Source organism: Homarus americanus, unplaced genomic scaffold (assembly GCF_018991925.1).
Source record: "Homarus americanus isolate GMGI-L3 unplaced genomic scaffold, GMGI_Hamer_2.0 scaffold4896, whole genome shotgun sequence".
In the NCBI taxonomy this organism is placed as follows: Eukaryota; Metazoa; Arthropoda; class Malacostraca; order Decapoda; family Nephropidae; genus Homarus; species Homarus americanus.
Window position 1 is genome coordinate 3481477 of NW_024749657.1, and position 22033 is coordinate 3503509.

The 22033-nt window shown below is 36.0% G+C and overlaps 1 protein-coding gene across 4 annotated transcripts; it reads left to right on the forward strand.

Annotated features, from left to right (window-relative positions):
- The first annotated feature begins 487 nt into the window (after positions 1–487).
- LOC121853659 (calumenin-like) lies at positions 488–20709 on the forward strand. Of its 4 annotated transcripts, none has more exons than XM_042347982.1 (7): positions 488–619; positions 11765–11903; positions 12324–12457; positions 12794–12987; positions 15127–15369; positions 17922–18037; positions 18643–20709. In XM_042347982.1, the coding sequence occupies exons 2-7, from the start codon at positions 11814–11816 to the stop codon at positions 18829–18831; spliced, it is 966 nt and encodes a 321-aa protein (XP_042203916.1). In that variant the 5' UTR covers positions 488–619; positions 11765–11813; the 3' UTR covers positions 18832–20709. The 4 variants fall into 4 exon arrangements, with proteins under 4 accessions (XP_042203916.1, XP_042203918.1, XP_042203915.1 ...); XM_042347984.1 differs by lacking the exon at positions 488–619 and adding an exon at positions 7619–7640; XM_042347981.1 differs by lacking the exon at positions 488–619 and adding an exon at positions 9738–9893.
- The last annotated feature ends 1324 nt before the right edge of the window (positions 20710–22033 follow it).

Genomic DNA, 22033 nt, shown 5'->3' on the forward strand with positions numbered 1-22033 from the left:
TCTATGAATTCATTTATTTGTAGTACTTCATGAACTTGCCGCTAAATACGAAAACTGTGGCAAACAAGATTTAAAATTATGATGCAATGTTTACATACTGTATAGTGTTGATATAGCAAACATGTATTTAAATCTATTTCATCTATGGTGCTAGGTTCTTAGTAAAGTAATTTCGATTCTATATAATTTAAAGGGAAGTGCAGAGTAAAGTTCTTTAATTTGTAGTCACATCGCAATTAGGTTTATTCTTTTATATAAACTCTCTCTTCGTGAAGAAATTAATATCTATGTTGCGATTAAAATATTCTGAATAAAATAGATAATTATAATTGCAATATTATAGGGGAAAATATCCACCAAGAACGAAAAGAAAGACAATACCTATTTTCCAACTGTCTGACATCTCATTCTTTGATTGGACGATAGAATTGTTACTACCTTGTGATTGGTTGGTCATCGGTGAACTAGCACATGATTGGTCATAGCCATGTGAATTGAGCTGTGATTGGTGGGTGTCGCTAGTGGTGAGTTGGAACCTACAAGTAAACAAAAGTCAAACTGGGCGTCTGCTGTGGAGGACTGTAATAACTGAGGAGGACTAACCCCCGGTCGCCTGAGGGTGAGTAGAAAGGAGGAAGAATAGATAAATTTGTCCTGGATAATGAGGTGTGGTTGAACAGATTCTGGTAGAGATTTAACGATGGTTCTCTACACTGTCAAGAACTCGCCTCTCGGTAATTTGATCCCGAGGAAGGTCTTCGAGAAGTGATGAATATAAATAATCTGAAAGCTAATTGATGAATGTGGCATGTTTGATACGTAAACATAGAACATTTAAGGATTAATATTTGTGTGTGGTATATTGGTGTGAGGGAGGGTTTGTGTGGTTTAGATGTATCTGGGAGAAGGACGAGTCTAACTTTTTGCATTTATCCTCTTCACTGATCGGCTCGTTAGCCACTTGAGCGATCGGTCACGTCTCTATTACTCACTGTTGGCAAGTACTGTGCATGCACCGGCTCCTGAATGTACCTGAACCTGCTCCAGTGTTGGTCAAGTCTGGTCTTGAAAGAGCTCGCACTGCCGTCAACACTTTCTGGCAGATTGTTCCAAGAGTTCACATAAAGGGTCATTGTTGTATTTTTTGGGTAGAAATATAGAGAAAGGGAACCAGTTTATTACGCGGAATGTTGGGAAATATTAAGATTTTGTGGTTAATATATAGGACTAACCCGCCAGGGCTGCATAGCGCCAATGCGGCCGTGTCATCTTGCGTCCAGAAATGTTTCAAATTTCACCACATCATAGTAATTTCTTTCTGTTTAATATACTGGGGAAGTTAGGTAAGATTTGGTAGGGTTTGGTTTGGTTGGTTAGGTCAGTTCTTCATACCCACAAATGTTAAGTAGCGTTTATTTTAAAAATATCTATTTCGTAACATATTTCCACAAACTACAACAGTGTCCACTATAATATAACAATGAAAATCCGGCTTTTATATAATTGTTTTCATTCAATTTTGCTCGCGGGTTAGTCCTATATAATTACCGATTTTGTTTATTGAGCATTTGGTACTTGAATGTGCAGCCTTGAATTCACAGTAAATGTTAAGAATGGGCTCCACTGGATAAGTTTTTGGGAGTTTGCTTTTTGAATATTTGTCACTTGAGTGTGACATTGAATTTATGGTAAAGGTGTAGAAAGGGTGACCATCAGAAGGAATTGTCCGAATTGGTTGAATTTTTTTTTACATTAATGAAAATCGACAAACAACTTTTGGTGGTCACCCTCTTGTACACCTTTACCGAATTTATTTATGAAGTGGTAAGTAGGTCTACATTTGGTTTAGCTAGAAAAAAACCAGACCATCCCTGTTAAACTAAGATACAGTATAGTTCAGTGATGGATTTAGCAATTGATGGAAGCACTATAACCAAGGAGATAACTTACTTGTTGTTTCCTAAGTGAATTCTAGATTTTTAGTCATAGTTACGACACTGCATCCATTAACTGTGACTACTTTTGTGTAACTAGTGGCTGAAAAAAAATCAGCAGTTGTAATTGTTTAGTGGTGCTCTTCCTCTGTACAATTACCAATGAACATTCGAACATGCCCAACATACTTTTCTGTATCTTCTTTGTCACTAATTGGTCTGTTAGCCGCTTGGACAATCTGTCAGTCACATCTCTGTTTTACACTTATGGCAAGTACTGGGCATGTGCTGATTCCAGAATGTGGTGATACTGGTGGAGATGGCTAACACCAGGAGCAGTTGTTCGATTTCGTTCCTTTTTCCACGGGTGTTCTTATCATTATACTAAGTATTTTAAAAGAGCTGACCACTTTTTATTTTAATTACAGTATAAGTATTTTTTTCCCTCTATCTACTTTTGTTTCTTAATTTTCTTGAATAACTTGGCATCATCTGCTTACTTGCGGTCAAGAAGAAAGTCTCCGATCCACACTAGGACACTCCTCCGAATTACGTACTCTTTCAGCTTAATTTTCAGCCTTTCATGGGTTACTCTGTGGAAAGCCTTGGCGGCAAAGTCTAGATATATTGTCAATACAGTATTGTCACCATGCTCCAGGACCTTGAGAAATTGTGTCCCTGCACGAAACCATGTTGGTATTCTTAACTAGTTTGTTACGTAGCAGATGTTCCGTCATGTCTTCCCGTATACTGCTCTGTAGTACGTTACACATTTTGTTGGTCAAGCTCACCAGCCTATAATTATTTGTGGAGTGGCTTGTCCCAACAGCTACAGATGCATGGGCGAGCAAAAGATCCTCGGTGACTGGAAAATGGCAATTGTGAGTCATATATTCAATGATAGGGTAGTTTTTCCTTAGGTTAGGTTAGATTAGCAGCACTGTAGTTTGTATGGAGTTTAGTTCTATCATCTCCCAACCTAGATTTTGTAGAGGATTAAAAAAAAAAAACAATCATAAGTTAACACTTGTTTTCCCTTAAACCAAAATCAACCCAACATTCTTTGCATTAAAAATATATCAGGAAAGACCATGACAGAATATCTTTACTATTTCTTGGAGTCTTTTGTTGGATCTTTGCTAATACAGTATGTTTATATTCACGCACAGAAAGCAGATATGCTGTAACAGTAAAGGGGAAAATGTATGTGATCTTGGGTAAATTTTTTTTAATCTTTATACAGAGGGAAGTGTTTTGTTTGTTGATCACCGTACTGGAGACTGCGGGTATAGATAATTAACCTTTTCTGACATCAGACAACATAAACCAAACCTATCACTCCAAGGTTTGGCTTGGTTTCGTTAGGCATAGTTGAGCTAATGCAATCCAACAGGGTACCACCAACTGAGCAGGTTTAGGGATGTTTTAATTTGTTTTACTAGAATACCCTGTATTTGTTATTTGAATGTATAGTACTAGTACTATAGTAAACCAATCCAGTGTCCAAACTATAAAAAAATACAAAAAAAATAAAATATCAAGTAGGTCATGGCTTGGTGCTTTCAAGGAAGTGAGAAAAATTATCACTAATACAGTGAGTTCTGCTATAACGCGTGTTTTGATAACGCGAATTTGCTCTAACGCGATTTATGAATTAGGAACGATATTTGTATGACACGAACGCTTGTTTGCTATAACGCGATTTTTGCTTACTATTTCTCCAATTTTGTGGTACAGTGGGGTATGCTATAACGAATCTAATTGGTTCTAGAACCTTGTTCGTTATAGCATTCGTTCGTTATAGGATTAATCCGTTCCAGGCCCCCAAATACAACCACTTAACACTAAAAAATATAATATAAAATTGTAAAAATTTTAAAAAAGTGCATAAATATGCATCTAAACCCCTGAAATAAAGAATATCATTAATATTTGTAATAAAAAAACAATAAATTAGAAAAAAAAAATTAAATAATGTTTGTTGTAGGAGTTTCGTTCGTTATAGCATTCTCAATTTTATAGGTAAAACCATTCGTTATAGGAATATTCGTAGTAGGATCCGTTCGTTATAGCATACCCCACTGTATTAACTGTGAATATAGTAAAGAAGAATATCAACAAGAAGCGTTCTGGTGATAGAATTCCCGGTGATGATCGTAAAAGAAAGGATATAACAGGCCTGGCATTTGACATTATTAGGGACCTGCCACTCTTTGCCATAAACAGATAAAATGTACCGGGAACTTTCCCCCCACACACACATCATTCTCTCACTTTATGTAACTTGACAGAACCTATGACCCTTCAGGCTTTTACGCCCTTAATGTACGAGTCATAAAGGCAAGTATGAACTTCTCATACTTCCCTGTTGGGCGCTGTAAACGCTTCTGCGCTTCACCTTGCACAGGATGTAAGGGGGTGCCCAATAAACTAGCCCCCTCGGGGGCAAATCTGAATCTGAGTATTATCAGAGATGAATTGTTCTTATAATTAAGTGGATATTCCACATATTTATCATGAGTTATATAGGTGGATCTGGAGTGAGGTTTTCGGTTTTGCTGGATTTCCGTCTTTTTTGGAACGCCCTGGTCGACCCACCTGAATCGCACAAATCGAGGATAAAAATGTGGAAGGTCTTTGTCAATGTTCATCACTAGGCTTGGGGTGGGTTGCAAAAGGGTCTTCAATTTCTTGATTAATATCATTTATATCATCTTTAAATTTCCCAATACAGTAATATATTCATATTATTGAAAACCTCTTATTTTGTTATTCTCTTTTAATAAATACTGAATTAATGCACGTACCTGGAATTTTTCAAATTTACACCTGGAAAAGCTAGGGAATTTTGTTTTGTCTGGCCAGTATACACCCTGTCACAATATTAACAGGGTAATTTCAATGGTTAAATAAATACTGCAGGCAGCGCTATCAGCTCCAAAATGATCAATCACATTCGATGAAGGCTTTCTATCACCTTCTGGCGATGCACCCTCGTGTGGTTGCCCGAGCTGGCTCTAGGCTTTTAGGGGGCCTAGGTGAGAAATGATTTGTCCCCCCCTCCCCCCCCCATCTCACTGAGAAACGTCTCCATCCCGCCCCGCTCAACCTCCCCTCCTCAAAAGGAAAGCAAATCAGTACAGTACTAACAATTTCTTGTTGCTGCAATTTATTATTACTAAAGTAATTTACATATTAATATTTTTGCTTCCTGGTTTTCTTTGAAGCAAAATTGTCTGTAATGTCATCATATGACACTTGTTTCCCGACAGCAATATTTATGCTAATTACAGCAAACCCAATAAGCCTATCCTGAGCCATTGTAGACCTTAAGTATGTTTTGATAAGCTCCTCTGCTGAAGCTTCAGTTACAGGGAGTGACTGCTATCCTCAGGGCTGTCCACATATTTGGATAAATCTCTTTAATCTGCTTTTCATGTATGTGTATATATTTAAGAAGTTCCAATGCTGCCATATTATCAGAGGGTAAAGTCTGGTAGGTTTTTCATCTCAAAGGCCAGTTCTTTTCCATCGATATCTGACTTTCCACCATAGTTCAGGGTGTCACTCAGTTCCTGATATTGTTTTGTGAGTGAATCAATGGACAATTCTTTGAAGTGAAAGAGAACTCCTAATTTGTTTCTTAACTTCTCCCAAGCTCTGGAACCTTTCATTGAGTGATATGAAAACAGCCTACCACCACATTGAAAAAAAAATGCTTCTAATCTTCTCAACGCATCAGAAATTAGCTCATCTGGAGCTTCATATCCAAAGTGTCTCTCCGTCATTCCAAGTTCTCTTTCTTTAACACAGCCTCCACATTAATTTCCTCGCACATTTTCTTTATCTGATGCTTGTGCTGAGACAAATCCATTCTCACGGTAGCTCACTATAGAGGCTTTAGTGTTCTTGAGTAAACTCATAGCCACATCAAGCTGCATAGTAGTAGACTGCAAGAGTTTGGAGTTTGCTCACTTGTTGTATTTGTTGCAGAATGTCATACCATACCACGGTGCTTATAAAAAACTGGTAAGACCCAACTTCCTCTGCCAGTGACTGGGCTTCTATCCTTGTCACAGGGCTTGTGACTTTGTTCCTCATACCCAGCAGGACCTCCCTTACTTGTTTATTTTGATAACACACAGCCTCTATAGCTTTGATACGACTTTCCCACCTTGTATCTGACCATGATTTCAGGGAGATATCTACCCTGTTCTCCAGTATTGCCCATCACTGTGTTGCAGCGGAAAAGATAGTTAACAGCTTCTGAAGAATTCCAAAGTACCCTCATGCATCTTGGGAGCTTTTAGCTGCATCAGCCACCACCGAGTTCAGGGTATGTGCACCACAAGGAACAAAGAGTGCACTGGGATTTGTAGCCAAAAGCCGTGCTTGCACTCACTTGTTTTTCCTTTCATGTTTGATCCATTATAATAGAACTGACCTCTTCAATCAGCAAATGTTATGTTCAAGTTCTTGAGTTTCTCCAGAATAAGGTCTGCCAATCCTTGACCTGTTGTTTATTAAAGGCCAATAAAATTAATTTTGACCGGGGTGTCTTCTAGCGTTACAGTCCTCAAGATGACTGACATTTGTTCTTGATGGCTGATCTCAGGTGTGCAATCCTGTATAATTGAATAGTACCTAGACATTTTTACCTGTGCTAAGATTTTCTCCAGGATTTTGCCACTGATTGACTCGATGAGCTCATGTGTGATGGACTGAAGTGTGATTGTGCATAGTACTATAGGAAGTATGTCAGGAAATAAACTATAACAGCAGAACAAGAGTTAATTATGTTATTGTATGTAGTAAATATCAAGAAAGCAGTAATAATTAATGTAATGCTTCTTAAGGTTCAAATTTTCATTATAAGTGTTCCTAACTCGGCAGATAACTTGAAAAATTCACTCAGCCAGCCTCGTATTTTTAACTAAATTCCTGAAGGAGGCATCATGGGCTCCTTATAAGCTGGGGGCCCGAGGCGGCTGTCTAGTCTACTTATGCCTCGAGCCGGTTGAGGTAGTTACCCATGCTTATACTGTACTGTATATTTGCACTAGCAAGTGACGAAACTTATGAATCGACAATGAACTCTTCAGCAAATATGTACTGAATTTGCAGTACCACTTACCTCTGCCTTTGGAGACGAAAAAAAATAATCCAAGATCAATTATGTTTGCTCTGTATAAACAGTTTATTTTTCTTGTTCAAACGGAGGAAGTCATCATAATCATTCCAGGGGGTCAGCAAGATATGGTCTGGGTGCACTATGTCAGGTTTATTTTTTTCATTTGCATCTCAACACCAAATATTAAGTCCTAGTTCCCTTCTTCATTTGGAATTTGAAACTTGAGTCTTACAGGTAATTAATCAAAGACAGATGTGCCGTACTGCTATAAACCAACCCTTATTACACAACACTTCAAAAACTGTAAATGCGTTTTATTTATTGTACTCTGAAGTGCCTTGGCTAGTTATATCTGGCAAAAGAGAATTCTTGACATAAAAGGTGTTGAGGGGTGAAGCGGGAGAGGGTAGGAGGGTGACCGGGAGTGTGAGGAAGGAGAGCGAGGGTGGGTGGGTGTCAGGAGGAGGAGGATGGGAAGTGACGTAAGAATGAACAACGTGGAACTACACACGCTGGCACTCCACTGACAGACGCTGTGGGAGACTTGGGCGTCCTTGGCTGTTGGCACGCCACAGGCAAGTCAGTTCCTGCACACTCCCGCCAGAGCTTAATAAACCAGTCTGGTACAATAATTAGTGGTAAATTATGCACATGATAAGCACAGGACACAAAAACTAAATAATAGTGTGTTGGGTCAGCAAGATGGGAATGTTAGGTACCTGCTATCCGATTTGTATCGAGGATCCCCTTTACGAGTCACTACAGTGAACTTACCGCACCTCCAATTTATACCTAAAACTGATTATCTATTTGCAAACTCGAGAATAATTGTACATTAGTGTAATATAAGGCTAACTTTGTTAGGTTTACATAACACTGGTTAGGAGACGAAGTTAACTACGCTTTAATTGGTGCTTAATGAACGTACAGTATCTAGTTAAATTAATAGCACTATTTTTGCTATTTTACGTTATTTTTTTGCCTTTGCTTACTCATCTAGGAATAGTTTTTACGTGTTCAGTCAAAAGGAATAATCATCGAACAAACATTTGGGAATTGTACTCTGAAAATTCTCGTCATTACTGTTGTCGGGTTGGTTACATTCTAGCGAAACTTATGGAGGCCAGCGACAATCACATGGCAGGACCATAATTGTGTTCCTCTGTGAATGGGACCGTAATAGTGTGCGGGGGATGGAATCCTAGTGTTAGGAATGTAATTATCTTGAAAGGGAGAATGCGCTATTTGCTTTTAAGGATGTATCAAACACATACATGACTGGATTTTGCGGGAAATCTAACAACGGAGGCATATGTTCCCATCAACACCTGTATCAAGGACTGGCCGTGTCATAGTGGCATTTGTCTTCTTATTTCGGTAACGGGAATGACATTCTTGGTGATTTACAGGATCAACTATAAGTAGAAGTGTGGTACAGGGTTGTTGTAGGGAGTGTTTCAATCATCATCCACGTCACCCCTCCGCCACGTCTTCCTTTATCCCCCTCCCCCCCCTCGCTCTGCATCCCTCTCCTTTCCACCCACAGGCACTAACTTTTCTTCGTAATAACAAGTGATGCCGTTATTTCTCATTTAGTAGTACATTCCTGATCGTGGTGTCTTAAGGAAATGATAAAAGGACTATTCATTTAACCAAAATAATGATGAAATTGTGGGAACGTTTAGGCAAGCTCCACGTCACCATGTTTGACGTTGGCGCCCCTCCCCCTCCCTCACCAACTACGGGGCTCGGTGCAGGAGCTCCTTTGGCGTAAGTGGCACACTGTTGTATGAGTGGTTTTACATTTGGTTAAATATTTCAAAGGGAATGTTTATTGAACAGCTATGGTACAGTAGTTGAGGAACATTATAAACCATTAAAAATGTACAGGGAAGACAATGTCGGCGCAGATGGTAGTAGTGTTCTCCAATCTCACCGCAACTACTCACCCCCCTCCCTCTTCACCCTGTCGTTGGCCTGGACTCCGTTTTCTCTGCATCCCCACATTGCCCCCATCTGTCACCTTCCCGCTGGTTACTTTATCATTTTCGTCACTTGCTAACAAATGGGAAATGGCTCTGCACTCGACTCGTATGATTCTCTCATAAACATTAAATCAATACTACTATCACATCAAACATTTCCTGTAATCTTGTACATTGGAAAGAAGTCAGCAAATGCCTAATCTTCAGTTGTAATTACATACATACCAGCAGTAAACATAGTCATTGTTACCAGTGCCTCCTGTTCGCTCTTCCGCCTCTCCGTTCAAGTGACTCACAGGTGCTCATAATGTTCCTAAGTAACTCACAGATGTTCTTAATGTTCCTACGTGACTCATAGCTGTTCTTAATGTTCCCAAGTGGCTCACTGGTACTCATGGTGGTCCCGAATGACTCACAAGCGGTCATGATAAATCCAAGTGAATCACGGATGCTTTTAGTAACACCTAGTCGGGGAGGGGGTTAATCCATTTCTCTGTTGGCTCTAAAGTTCGACCAAAGATAGCCGACAAAGGTTTATATCCGACAATGTCCAGATGCGTAATGAGTTCTTTATACTCACCAGGGAATTTAGAACCTAGTCAATAATTCCGTCTTGTACGACCCAGCCTCTCTCTTCCCACTGCACCTCACCAGACTTTCCTTTCCCCCCCTCTCCACCCACTAGTTGGGTGGGTTACGTGGGAGGGGAGCGTGGAACCTGTTGAGGGGTGGTATCCGAGGACGACGGTTTCAGTGTACCACTGCCTCGGGTCACGTTAACAAGTGCCCACACACCAGCCGCCAACTCCCACCACTCGGATTCGACTCTCCACCTTTACGTTGGTAAAAACAAAAGAAATAATCATAGCCTATTTTCGATTGTTTTTTATCAGTTGGGAATTAATTCTTTTTAATGAACTGAGTTTGTGACACTAGGGTTTTAGGTAGATGCTGGCGGCTTTTGGTTTAGTATTATACTGTATACGTACGTGCTGTGTACTATATGTACGGCACGCATGTTGAACCTATGTGAGTATGTATGACAATTTTATCGATACGCTAAGTAATAGAGCTCCGGTAATTTGAGAATGAGCTTGAAAGTGTAAAGTTATTAGAGATGGCAAAGTTTTGAGCTTTGAATAATTTGTGTAATTTTGACAACTGTATATAGGAGTTTCTTTATCGAAGTGGGTTGTTCTAAATGCTGATTTGATAATTTATAATGGCAAAATTTATGCTTCATCCCTCTAAATAACACCGACCAAACGCCCCAACGGTTTGTTAGCTGGTTAGTGGTGGAAATGATAAAATAAAAAGAAACGGTAGTCTGTCCGACATAACAGTATTATTAACATGACGCCGCTGTGTCAACTGTAAAGCCAGTAGGGGGAAGTCCACCCAGAGTTTTATTTAATTTATCACTCGTGTAATCACAGTATCTATTTTAATGCAGAATTTTCTGGTTTATGACTGTTGCACCATTAATTATTAAGACTTGAATATTGAGGGAAGTTTGGGCTTTCAAATTAATGTATTTCAGCTTATACACTGCTTTCGAGTTGCGCGCTTTCATTGCAACCAATGCCAGCAGCGGATACCAGTCGGCTAGAATGCCCTGAAAATTATAAAAAGAAGATTAACACACTTCAATGCGTGTCCTCCACTGCTGAAGAACACGTTCAAGCACAGCTGGAGTTATGCTTCTAATGGCGTTGGTGATACGTTGTATGGAAACTTATGGGACACCCTGTGCGTATATATATATACGGTATATATATATATATATATATATATATATATATATATATATATATATATATATATATATATATATATATATATATATATATATACACTTACTGTATAAGAGTATGCAAAGCTTTTGAGTGTTTAATTTTTGATACGCGAAGAAAGTGTAATTTTCATCACAAATTTCTGTCTTGCACTGTACAGTATATAATGTATTGTACACAGCATATTGGCGTTCATTTTACTATATGTCGGTGATCAAGCATGTCTCGAAGTATTAACATTTAATTTTATGTGAAGGATAGTAGGTATGTAAATTAATAATTAATAACGTTAGGTTGTTATACCTTAGAGCTTGGCTATAAGGAATACAGTACAGTACAGGCAGCAAGGCTTACAGTACTGTATTTTTGACAAACTGACAAGTATGATAAGTAAAACTGTGAATAGTGTGGTACAAGTTCGGGAATGGGTCATTTGGTTAATGTTAACTGAGAACATCGAACATACAAAAAAAAAATTTAATAAAGCAAGGAAAATATTTCTGCCTGTTACAATAGATTAATGCAAAGACTACAAAGCAACATTATCATTGTGGGGTTACCTGCCAGAGCAGGTGCTTAGTGTGGATAAGACTGGATTATATTGAAAGAAAATGCATAATAGAACATACGAATACATTGCCAAAGAGGCTGTACTGTAGAGTATTGCTCTCCATTACTTCATATTAAGTTAGAAGTAAATTAGCTTGCTAAACTTTATTGTCTAAGCCACAGATTGGACTGTTAACCACTTGGGTGGTCTGTTGATACATTTTTTTTTGAATAGAATACACAGTACAATAGTTAGGAGTGCTTATTTGTTTGAACTTTAATTTAGTCCTGGGGCTAAAAGCATGTTTCAGATTTTAGTACAATATTTTGGTCTTTTGGGTAATTTTAAGTGCTTTGTATTTTATCCAACAGGAGTTAAAATTTTAGTACCCACCACAATAAATCTGGTCCAAGTGGCACAATGGCACGGCACACACTGCTTTGCCTACTACTAGTTGCAACGGCTTTAGCAAAACCTGCTGATGAGGAGAAAAAATCAAGAGTCCACAATGTAAGTACAGTACAGTATTTTTCAATTTTACAGATGATTATTTGACTTGCATACACATCCAAGTAGCTGGTACAAGGCAGCTGGTTAACGTATGCTTTTTAAGATCCTTCCAGGCTGAGAAAATATTTGTTCATATTGTGTAGTGGTTCACACTGATGTTCATTCTTGTTAATAGGTACAGTATTAGGGCTCATTTCTGATGCCTTTGAAATTACAATAGAGTATTGATGAAGATACTTTGTTTGTTTTGTTTATTAATTTGGGATTAAAAATTAATACCTTACTATACTGCTACATTTCTTGTTATACAGTATTTGACTTCATTTACCATTGATTACAAATATTGTCATAACATTTCATGAAATACTCTGCTCTGATTTGTGATGACATCCTTTTTAAGTCACAGTGCTACATTGACAGGAAAAACTGAGTGACGAAGAACACTTTATAGATGAAGAGCATAATCCAGACTATGATCACGAAGCCTTCCTAGGAGAAGATGAGGCTCGGACTTTTGACCAACTCACACCAGAGGAAAGTAGAGACAGACTGAGGTATGTGTTTGGTGTATTAACCTGAGAAGTACAGTACAGGTGTATTTAGAATATTTAAAAGACAATTACAGTGTGCCCGTAAGTTTTAAATTACCTTTATATACCTTATTGGCGTCTTGCCATGGATTTTGATCAAATTTCATACAAATGTGTATTGTATCTTGTGATTTCCCACCACTTTTTTGCTTTAGTCTGAGGTTTCTGTGCCCTACAATCTACCCCAACACAATAGTGGGAGAGGAGTAAAGAAAATAGTCTTAAAAATTAAATATACCTATATACAGGTACAGTATTGCAATATATACTGTATATAATATGAAAATGTCTGAATTTCAGCAAAATAGTTGACAAGATTGACTTAGACCATGATGGCAATGTGACAGAAGGGGAACTTCAGAACTGGATAGATTACACTCAAAAGCGCTACATCAGTGAGGATGTGAAGAGGCAGTGGAATGCAAACAACCCTGAGAATAAAGAAACTCTTCACTGGTTAGATTACAAGGTCATGGTTTATGGATTTATGGACAGTAAGCATCAAAATATTTTTTAATAAACATATTCTTGAGCTTGCCTGCACCTGTCCAGTATATCTGATATATATATATATATATATATATATATATATATATATATATATATATATATATATATATATATATATATATATATATATATATATATATATATATATATATGAACTCAATCCGTTCCAGAAGGTCGTTCGTTAACCGAAACCATTGTTTCAATGGGTTTTTGGGTAATTGGTTCCAGCTCACCGAAAATTTCCTAAATTCAACAAAAATGGTAGAAAAGTTCACTTACTTTGAGGTGTGTATGTAGAAGGCTCTTGGATAATGATGATGATGATGGGATTTAGAATGGGGGTGGAGGAGAAGGAAGAAGAGAAGACATTGGGGTGTAAGAGAAGTCACCCCATGGTGCCATTTCACCCATAAAATTTTAGCTCTCTTGGTGTAATTCAAGATTATTTTCTTTAAATCAACACTGCACTGCATTATATATTGTCAATATGTAAAATATATTTCAAAATGACCAATAATTTGCTTGGAAACACAGAAAAAAAGCGTTTAGTTGAAGAGAGTCTCAAGCAAGATGTTACCTCCAGTGAAAACAGAGAGAGACTAACTCCCTGTTTGCTGTGTTAAGAGGCTGGATGCCGCGCATTAAACTAGTCACTTTACCTTCAATTATGTTCAATAATTGTTAAAATGACTAAAAAATTGAATATTAAACTTTTAAAAATATTGAATAGTATAAACTTCTTGATATTTACTAAAATAGTAAGGAATTTAAGCCCTAGAACCGATTAATGTATTGGCGGACTGATACTAAAGCTGGTTGCCCGGTCAGTGCAAGCGAAAACATGTTGAGGTCGGTTCGTAAGAACTTCGTTAACCAAATTTTTTTTCGTTAACCGAATTGAAGATCCTTATGGAAGGCAGTTCGTTAATCGAAATTACGTTAACCGAGGTGTTCGTTAAACGAGGGGTCACTATATATATATATATATATATATTTATATATATATATATATATATAAATTATATATATATATATAAATTATATATATATATATATATATATATATATATATATATATATATATATATATATATATATATATATATATATATATATATATATATATATATATATATATATATATATATATATATATATATATATATATATATATATATATATATATATATATATATATATATATATATATATATATATATATATATATATATATATATATATATATATATATATATATATATATATATCCCTGTTGCACACTTGTCATATGGAGAGGGGGGGTGGAGTTAATTTTTTTTTCATGTTTTTTATTTATTATTTTCTTGATTTCTTTATACCTGCTTAATTTTCTGTATTCCACTTTCTAATTTAACTTCTTAAAGCACTTTTTCTTTCAGTTTCTTACTTTATTTATTCCTTCTGTTATCTATTTCATAGTTATTTTACATCTTATACAAATAACCTTTAACCTCTTCAACATGTGGTAGCGTGGCAAGGTCTAGGGCACGTGGATACAGTTGTATTAATGGCACCAGTGTATGGGGAAGAAACAAAGGTAATACTGCAGGGATCATGATACCCCAACATACAATAAAGATGGTTAATTTAAAATGAGGTTGAGTACCAGACCATACACACATGAACCACTCCTTGGGCTTCACTCAAGACTTGACCAAATTTACATTAACACTGATACAAATTACAAAGACCACTTGGCCTTACTTCATCATCAGCCTAACACACAGTTCCCTGCTTATTGTGTTGTACAGTACAGTATATTTCTTTTCATTGTTCATTTTAGTTGAGCATTCAGTTGTACATTGTTTATATAGTTACCGTGTGTGAAGTAATTATATAAACAATGTATATAATCCACAGTGGACTACATACATTATGTTCCTATAATGTATGTAGTCCACATTTATATAAGTATTACTGTCTGTTAAGACAGAGGCTAATACATTGTGATGGACTTATTATTAAAGATACATGTACGTACTGTATTATTATTATGATTATTATTATTATTATTATTATTATGATTATTATTATGATTATTATTATTATTATTATTATTATTATTATTATTATTATTATATTAGATATGGACCCATCTGAGCTTGAAGATGAGGCAGAAGGAATGACATATGCAGAAATGGTGAAAAGAGACAAGCGACGGTGGGCCCTGGCAGATCAAGATGAAGATGATGCCCTCACACTTGAAGAGTTCACAGACTTCCTCCACCCAGAAGAGGCTGAGCGCATGAAGTCTATTGTGGTAACTGAAACAATGGAGGATATTGATAAGGACAAAGATGGCAAAATTTCCCTGAAAGAGTACATAGGTAGGTTATAAAAGTGTGTACGTACAGTATTGTAATTTTAATTGTGTTGATTTACAGTGTCATATATACCCCGGTGTCTGCGATATTACTGACAAATAAGGGAAGGAAGAGAATGAAGAACCTGGCAAAAGACTTAGCTCAACGTGTGGCATTACTTGGGGCGCAAGAGACAAATTTTGAGCCGTGGTGCTACCTTAAGTTTCCCTATACCCTTCCTGTACCTACTCCATCTGTCTTCTCCCTTTCAATATACAGTACAGTATATGAGAAATCAAATACAAGTACACTACAGTATAGATAATTCAACAGAAGCAATATAAGATTTATCACTACACATCATGTTGTACTGTATATAGGATTTCCATGACACTGAACAGGCATTATGCATAATATCAAGTCGATTTCCTTCTGATATTTTTATTTTGAATAATAATTTGTACAGGGTGACAGTTGATTCATGGACACTTTAAGAAATTTATTTATTTAAGCAGGAAAACGTCACAAGATACCAAACATGTGTGAGAAAACATTTTGGAAATATTGATGACATTCACATTTCTTCATTTCTTGAAACTGACTGATGTTAGATACTGTAACTTCCTTTAAAATGCATGTACAGCACAGTATTCAGGCAGTGGAAAAATTAGTTTTCCAAAACTGAAGTGGGGTTATTTCACCTCTGATTGCTTTTTTTAGTTCTGGTAATGTTCTTGGCCTATTCATATACTGCATACTGTACAGTACTTTGGAATGTAAGTGGCCCAAAAAAATACCTGGGGATTTAAGGTCCGGTGATTAGAGTGGCCGTGGAATATCCCCAAATCTTGAAGCAATATGTTTTGGAAATGTCTCTTGCAACATCTGCCTTATTTCATTTCTTGTGTGGCAAGTTGAAAGAAAATGTTACTGAAGTTTAGTACTATATGTGGCAATGTAATTTAGAAATGAATATTTCTCCCAGCATTTCGTGGTATTGATTACCATTCACACACTCGGTTTCCTTCCATCCATTCTCAAAGAAATAGTCCTTTTATGAGGATTTGCTTTGCTTTATATTTAATCATTTTGTTTGTTGACAAACCCCAATAAGTGAAGATGTGCTTCATCAGACATTATAGAGTTATTTGCCAAGATTTGGGTTACATTGCAACAATTCTAATATGTTGTTATACACTGCTAGTCAGTTCTGATTAATTGTCCATCAGTTTGTTTTTGTGCCTTATTCTTGAGACTTCCTTCTCACCAGTGTCTTTGGGTTCTGTTGGACTGCTTCTCTCACTCTTTCAATTGTTTCTTCAGATCTTACTGATTTCCTGTGCCCTGACCTTTTTGCTTCTGCTACACCGTGTGCATTAACAGCACAATAATTAATTCCATACTTTGCCCAAAACTATTTGAGCAATTGTTAGAGTATTTATTGACAAAATAAAGTTCTACAATGGCAGCTCTTTGCTCCATGCTTCATTTTTTCTTTTTCAGTTTTGATGGCATGGTTTAGTTTATGATTAGAGTACAGAATGTCCATGACTCATTACTATTACAATTTGAGCATGGATTTGGACTGATGGTTTTCCTGTAGGTGACGGTTCCCTTGTAACATTATTTAAATATTCTGTTCAGTATATTTAAAGGAAATTTCAGTAACTTATACCCTGTACTTAGAATATAGATGTCACATCTGCTTTTCATTGATAATGTAATGTATCAAAATATGCATTGGTGGGGTTTGGCTCATAACTGCTTCCCCTGACAGAATTAGCTGGCCTGCATACACCTGTATTGTATGTGATGGTGACTTGGCAAGGGTATTTAGCTTACTCAGTAGTATCAAATGTTTGAAGGCAAAAGGTTTTGCATCTTTTTGAAGTTTCTTTTAATATTTAGTATTGTTCTATGTTATTTTACTCTATACAGCAAGTCTTGTTGAAAAGGGCCATTGTTGGCATCATATGTAGAGTAAAATACATCTCTTGGTCTGGGCACTTCCTCTCAGGACAGCTCAAACAGTCTTAAAAAAGGTTTTAGTCACCCTTCTCCGACTTTTTAAATATTTAAATAAGCTTTGTGACTTATCTGTAATTTGGATAAAAACTGGTGGCTTGGTATAATTTATCTTGTCTGTACAAATTTTTGGTCTATTGGTGAAATGAAAGGCCTTGATAGGTGATGATACAGTATTAATTCCAGGAGGGGGTATGGTATGTACAGTATTACCACTTTCCATTGAATTAATGCTTCACTCTTTGTGTTTCCTGAGATCACAACTCCAGTGCTGAGTGAGGATAAGGTGTGGTGTCCAGTAAGTTAATTTCCCCCATTGTACACGTTTTGGTCAATAACAGGCTTTTTCAGTGTGTTGCTTGGCATTGATATGTCTTACAGTTGTCTTCATCATTTCCTAAACTGTAAGATGGGGATTTTCTACAATTCTACAGTATATAATCTATAATTTATACTGGTACTCACTTCTGATTATTACATCAGAAGTATTATTAACTAATTTTCAATTTTGCAGTAGATTCAAAATTAATAAGAATTTTTTTAATGGCCAGGTGACATGTATCGTGGTGGTGATGATGAGTTTGAACCTGCATGGGTGAGCAATGAGCGTGACCAGTTCCGAGAATTCAGAGACAAGAATGGAGACGGTTACCTTGATGAGGAGGAGGTAAAGTAGGGAGGACATGTTGCATATAAGCATTTAGCACATGTAGGGTCATTGGAGCACAAGCTTACCTAGTACTTTAATACTCTTGTTATGGTCAAAACTGAATACAGTACGGAGGGTGGTATACTGTAATTTATCACCAATTTATAATATATCCCACTTGCAAAGCAAAGTTTTAAGCAGAGGTATTTCAGCCATTGGCTCGTGTAGATATATTATGTAACCTAGATCCCCAAACTGGAGAATATATTTTAAATCTTCCCTCGGTATTTTATCTTCACAAGATAGTGTACAGTATGTGTTTTCACTTACATATTTATAATCACATGCTGTGGATGAAACATTTTTACTTTGTACATACTGTGTCTGTGTAGGAGTCCATCACTTGTCACTTTTTTTTTTTTTTTTTATGGGAGACTGCACTTACTCTGATAATTGCTGGAGTTACAATGACAAGGGGTGTTAGAAGCTTGATCTTGGCTGCCTTTGAATCTCGCTGTTGAAAATTTGTACAGTTGATGTACACAGTGGTAGGTGTTTTGTTCAAAAGATATCCTAATAAGTTTGAACAAATGAGTTTTTCCTAATTCTTCCTTTTTGTGCAGGTGAAAGGCTGGATTATTCCTCCAGACTATAACCACTCGGAAGCAGAGGCCAAGCATCTTGTTTATGAAGCAGACAGTGATGGTGACAAGGTGCTCACCAAAGAAGAGATCCTCAACAAATATGATGTTTTTGTTGGTTCTCAGGCAACGGACTTTGGAGAAGCATTAGTCAGACATGATGAATTTTAGGTCTTTTCAAATGGTCCTTTTCTAATTCATTTCCACTTACTTGTAAGAAAAATACCATTGGGACGTGTATAGTTATGGGTGTGCTTATGCTTTTCCCAGATTTACTGAACCAATGATCATAACATAACTGACCTCTTTCATGGTTTTTATGAAAGTTATTTTGTAAAGACTAACTAAGATATAAGTGAATCCACATTTTTTGAAGGTGATTCAAGGTAACTTAAATTTAAGTATTTCAATATGGACTGTGTGGTGTCTTGAGACCTTATATTAGGATTTCAGGTCATTTCTCTATAGTTCAAAATATAACTGAATGCCTTTTGTATATAATATTTAATGAAAAAGTTTGAGTTCCCTGACTGCTAATTTTATTAGGGTAATGCAAAATACAGTATAGAATTATTTTGTATTATGTTTCCTTTAACTAATTTTGATGTGGGGAGAAATAATATAAGTGGAAATTAATATCAAATTACTTCATGCAAACTGTCACAAATAATTAACCAAAAAATTTAATGCAAATATTAAGTGGCTTAAATCTTCCAAATTACCCACAATATAATATTTCACCCATTATTCAAATCAAAGTGTACTCTTATCATGTATGTACAATACCACTTTTTACTATATTACCTGTATACTTTTTCTCAAGTATCATTGTAATTCTTTGGCACAGATTATAGAATGAAGTGACAACGGGCAATAAAATAGACAATGGATGTGTGTAGTTAGGTTCAGTACTACTAATGAGGTAAGGAATTTCACATTACCTGTATATCATCAGGTTAGATATGTTTCTGACTGTATTTTAATAGCCAAAGAGGGATTAATAAGTTCTGTGTAGCCTTTGGTGCAGTTTGCACATTCAGTATATGACTGATAGGTTCATGTTTCAGTTTTGTGGTGAAAAAAAAAAGTCGTGTGACCAAGTGCAGGATTTTAAGACGAAAATGTAGGAATATTATTATTGTTAGTTAGGTAGTCATAAATAAATCAGCCAAAAAGTGCATGGATGACCTAATATTTCATACTTATTCACAAAGTGACACTGAAGAACTTGAGCATCAATTTTTACTCCACTATTTGAGCTTCATTAAAGCCAACTCTTGCCTTCTGTGTGAATAGCTTCCAGGATCAATTCTAGAGGGGTTACTACAAATTTATTAGGTATTGGTTTTCAGTACCCGGTATTTAAATTATCCATATTGTTGAAGATATGATTTTTGTGTATGTTTAAATTCAGACAAATTTAATTTTAATGCCCGTGATGGTAGTTCCAAATTGAAATTATCAAAATGTCTGAGCAGTTAACCAAATTATTTTGTCTGTTGTATTCTTAATACAATACAGGACAGTACTGTATTGCAAATTATGTTTTATTTTTATATGAAAAGTGAATTAAGTTACTTATAAGGTTCTTTACTAAAAGAAAAGACGTTCTCTTTTTCAATGGTGCTTGTGGCAGGGAGTGAATTTCATCCCTGTTCAATTTTTTATCAGGATATACCAGTGTTGCGGTTTTATACTAGAGCATTTCATATGCATTGACCAATTTTCAACAAGTATATTCTGACTGAAACAAGGCATTTTTAATGATCAACTCTTAGTTTTGTCTTGCAATGTCAGTACTGTGTTTATAAATATCATGATCTTTGTTGAAAGAGCCTTTTCATTGAAATTTCAAAATGATTTAACATTATTTATGCATAGGTATTTTCAGTTTAAAGAACAATTGTAGTACAGTGCAGTATTTAGAAATTGAGAGCAAATGTGTCTATCATAACAGGATAGGTAGCATGTTATTGCTGCTTTACTGTTGCATATCTTTTTTTGTAGATTCTCAATCTTCATATTTTTTTTTAATAAATATTAAATAAATTTAGATTTTTATGAAATCCGGTGCTCGGCACCAATTTGTTTCAGCTAATGGAGATATCACGGATATCTTCATTTGCCGAATTTTTATAATAGGCTCTGATGATGGAGAATCTCCACAATCAGAGCCTATAATATAGATTCCCATATTCTATGATTTAGACTTCCCATTCTTTAATTCAAATTTCCCATTTTCTATGATTAAAAATTTCCCATTTTCTATGATTAAAAAATTTCCCATTTTCTATGATTAAAAAAAAAAGGTTATAAATACAGTACAATAACTTTGATATATTTATATATTTTGACTCTTGAAGATAATAAAATCACAGATTTATAGTTTAAATAGACTTCTTCAAAGTATTTACATGTTGAGTGAGCATAAGAAACTGTTTGAAATGAGTGAGGTGGAATGAATTACCTTGAGCCATGTTTTTCAATCATGCTTCCTGCAAATAATTTCCTATCAACAAACTAATCATATAAATTCCCAAATTTACAGTACTACAGGTATTTGTTATGTTTAGACCCCTGAATGTAAATTTCAATGTTTTTTTTTACTTAAGTTACAAATCCAATTTCATTATGGATTGCAGTTAGCAAGATTGAACGACAGTTCTCTTGGAGCAGTAGTCTTGTGGCACTTCAGTGCCACCCTGGGAGGCAGAAGCTCCAGGCCATTACCACAAGTTTGTGCACCTCTTCACACAATTCAGACAATGCCCGAGCCAATTATGGCGGGGAAACTTGCACATTTGAGACTGCTGCCAGCTAAGAAATAGGGGCATGAAAGGGACAACTTATATGTGACATGTAATTTCATGGTTGGGTAATGTTGTACATGTAACTGGCCCCATTTATTATACAAAAATAGGGCCAAATGTACTGTCCCATTCATAAATTTACCATCACACAATATGCTGAATTCACAATGCCACTTGGGAAAGAATACTTCAACCAATGACTGACTTTGAAGGCATAATTGCCACAGACAAAAACAGATTACACAATATTATGTACAGATGGTCAGTTGTGAAATAACTACAAGGAAATAGGCTGACAAAAATAAAATAATTAAGAGGCAGGTTCTGATTCAAGAACATCAGGGTTGTCAGTGCATTAATCATGGTTGTACTTTTAAATGCAATTTTTTTTTTTAATTAATTACCAGTTTCAGTCATTCAACTTACTCAGATATTCTTTGTTTCATTAAAATGCTGGATTTCTATATTCAGGTACCATTACCAATAACAAATATCATATTCCTCTCTCCCCCCCCCCTCCCAAAATCATACAATCAGGAAAAGATGCCATGTTACTCTTGGAA

Excerpts from the sequence above, each read along its gene's own strand:
- LOC121853659 (XM_042347982.1), top strand. The coding sequence starts at position 11,814 with ATGGCACGGCACACACTGCTTTGCCTACTACTAGTTGCAACGGCTTTA. Across the intron at positions 12,458-12,793 it reads GAAAGTAGAGACAGACTGAG|CAAAATAGTTGACAAGATTG; the intron begins GTATGTGTTTGG and ends TCTGAATTTCAG. Across the intron at positions 12,988-15,126 it reads GGTTTATGGATTTATGGACA|ATATGGACCCATCTGAGCTT; the intron begins GTAAGCATCAAA and ends TTATTATATTAG.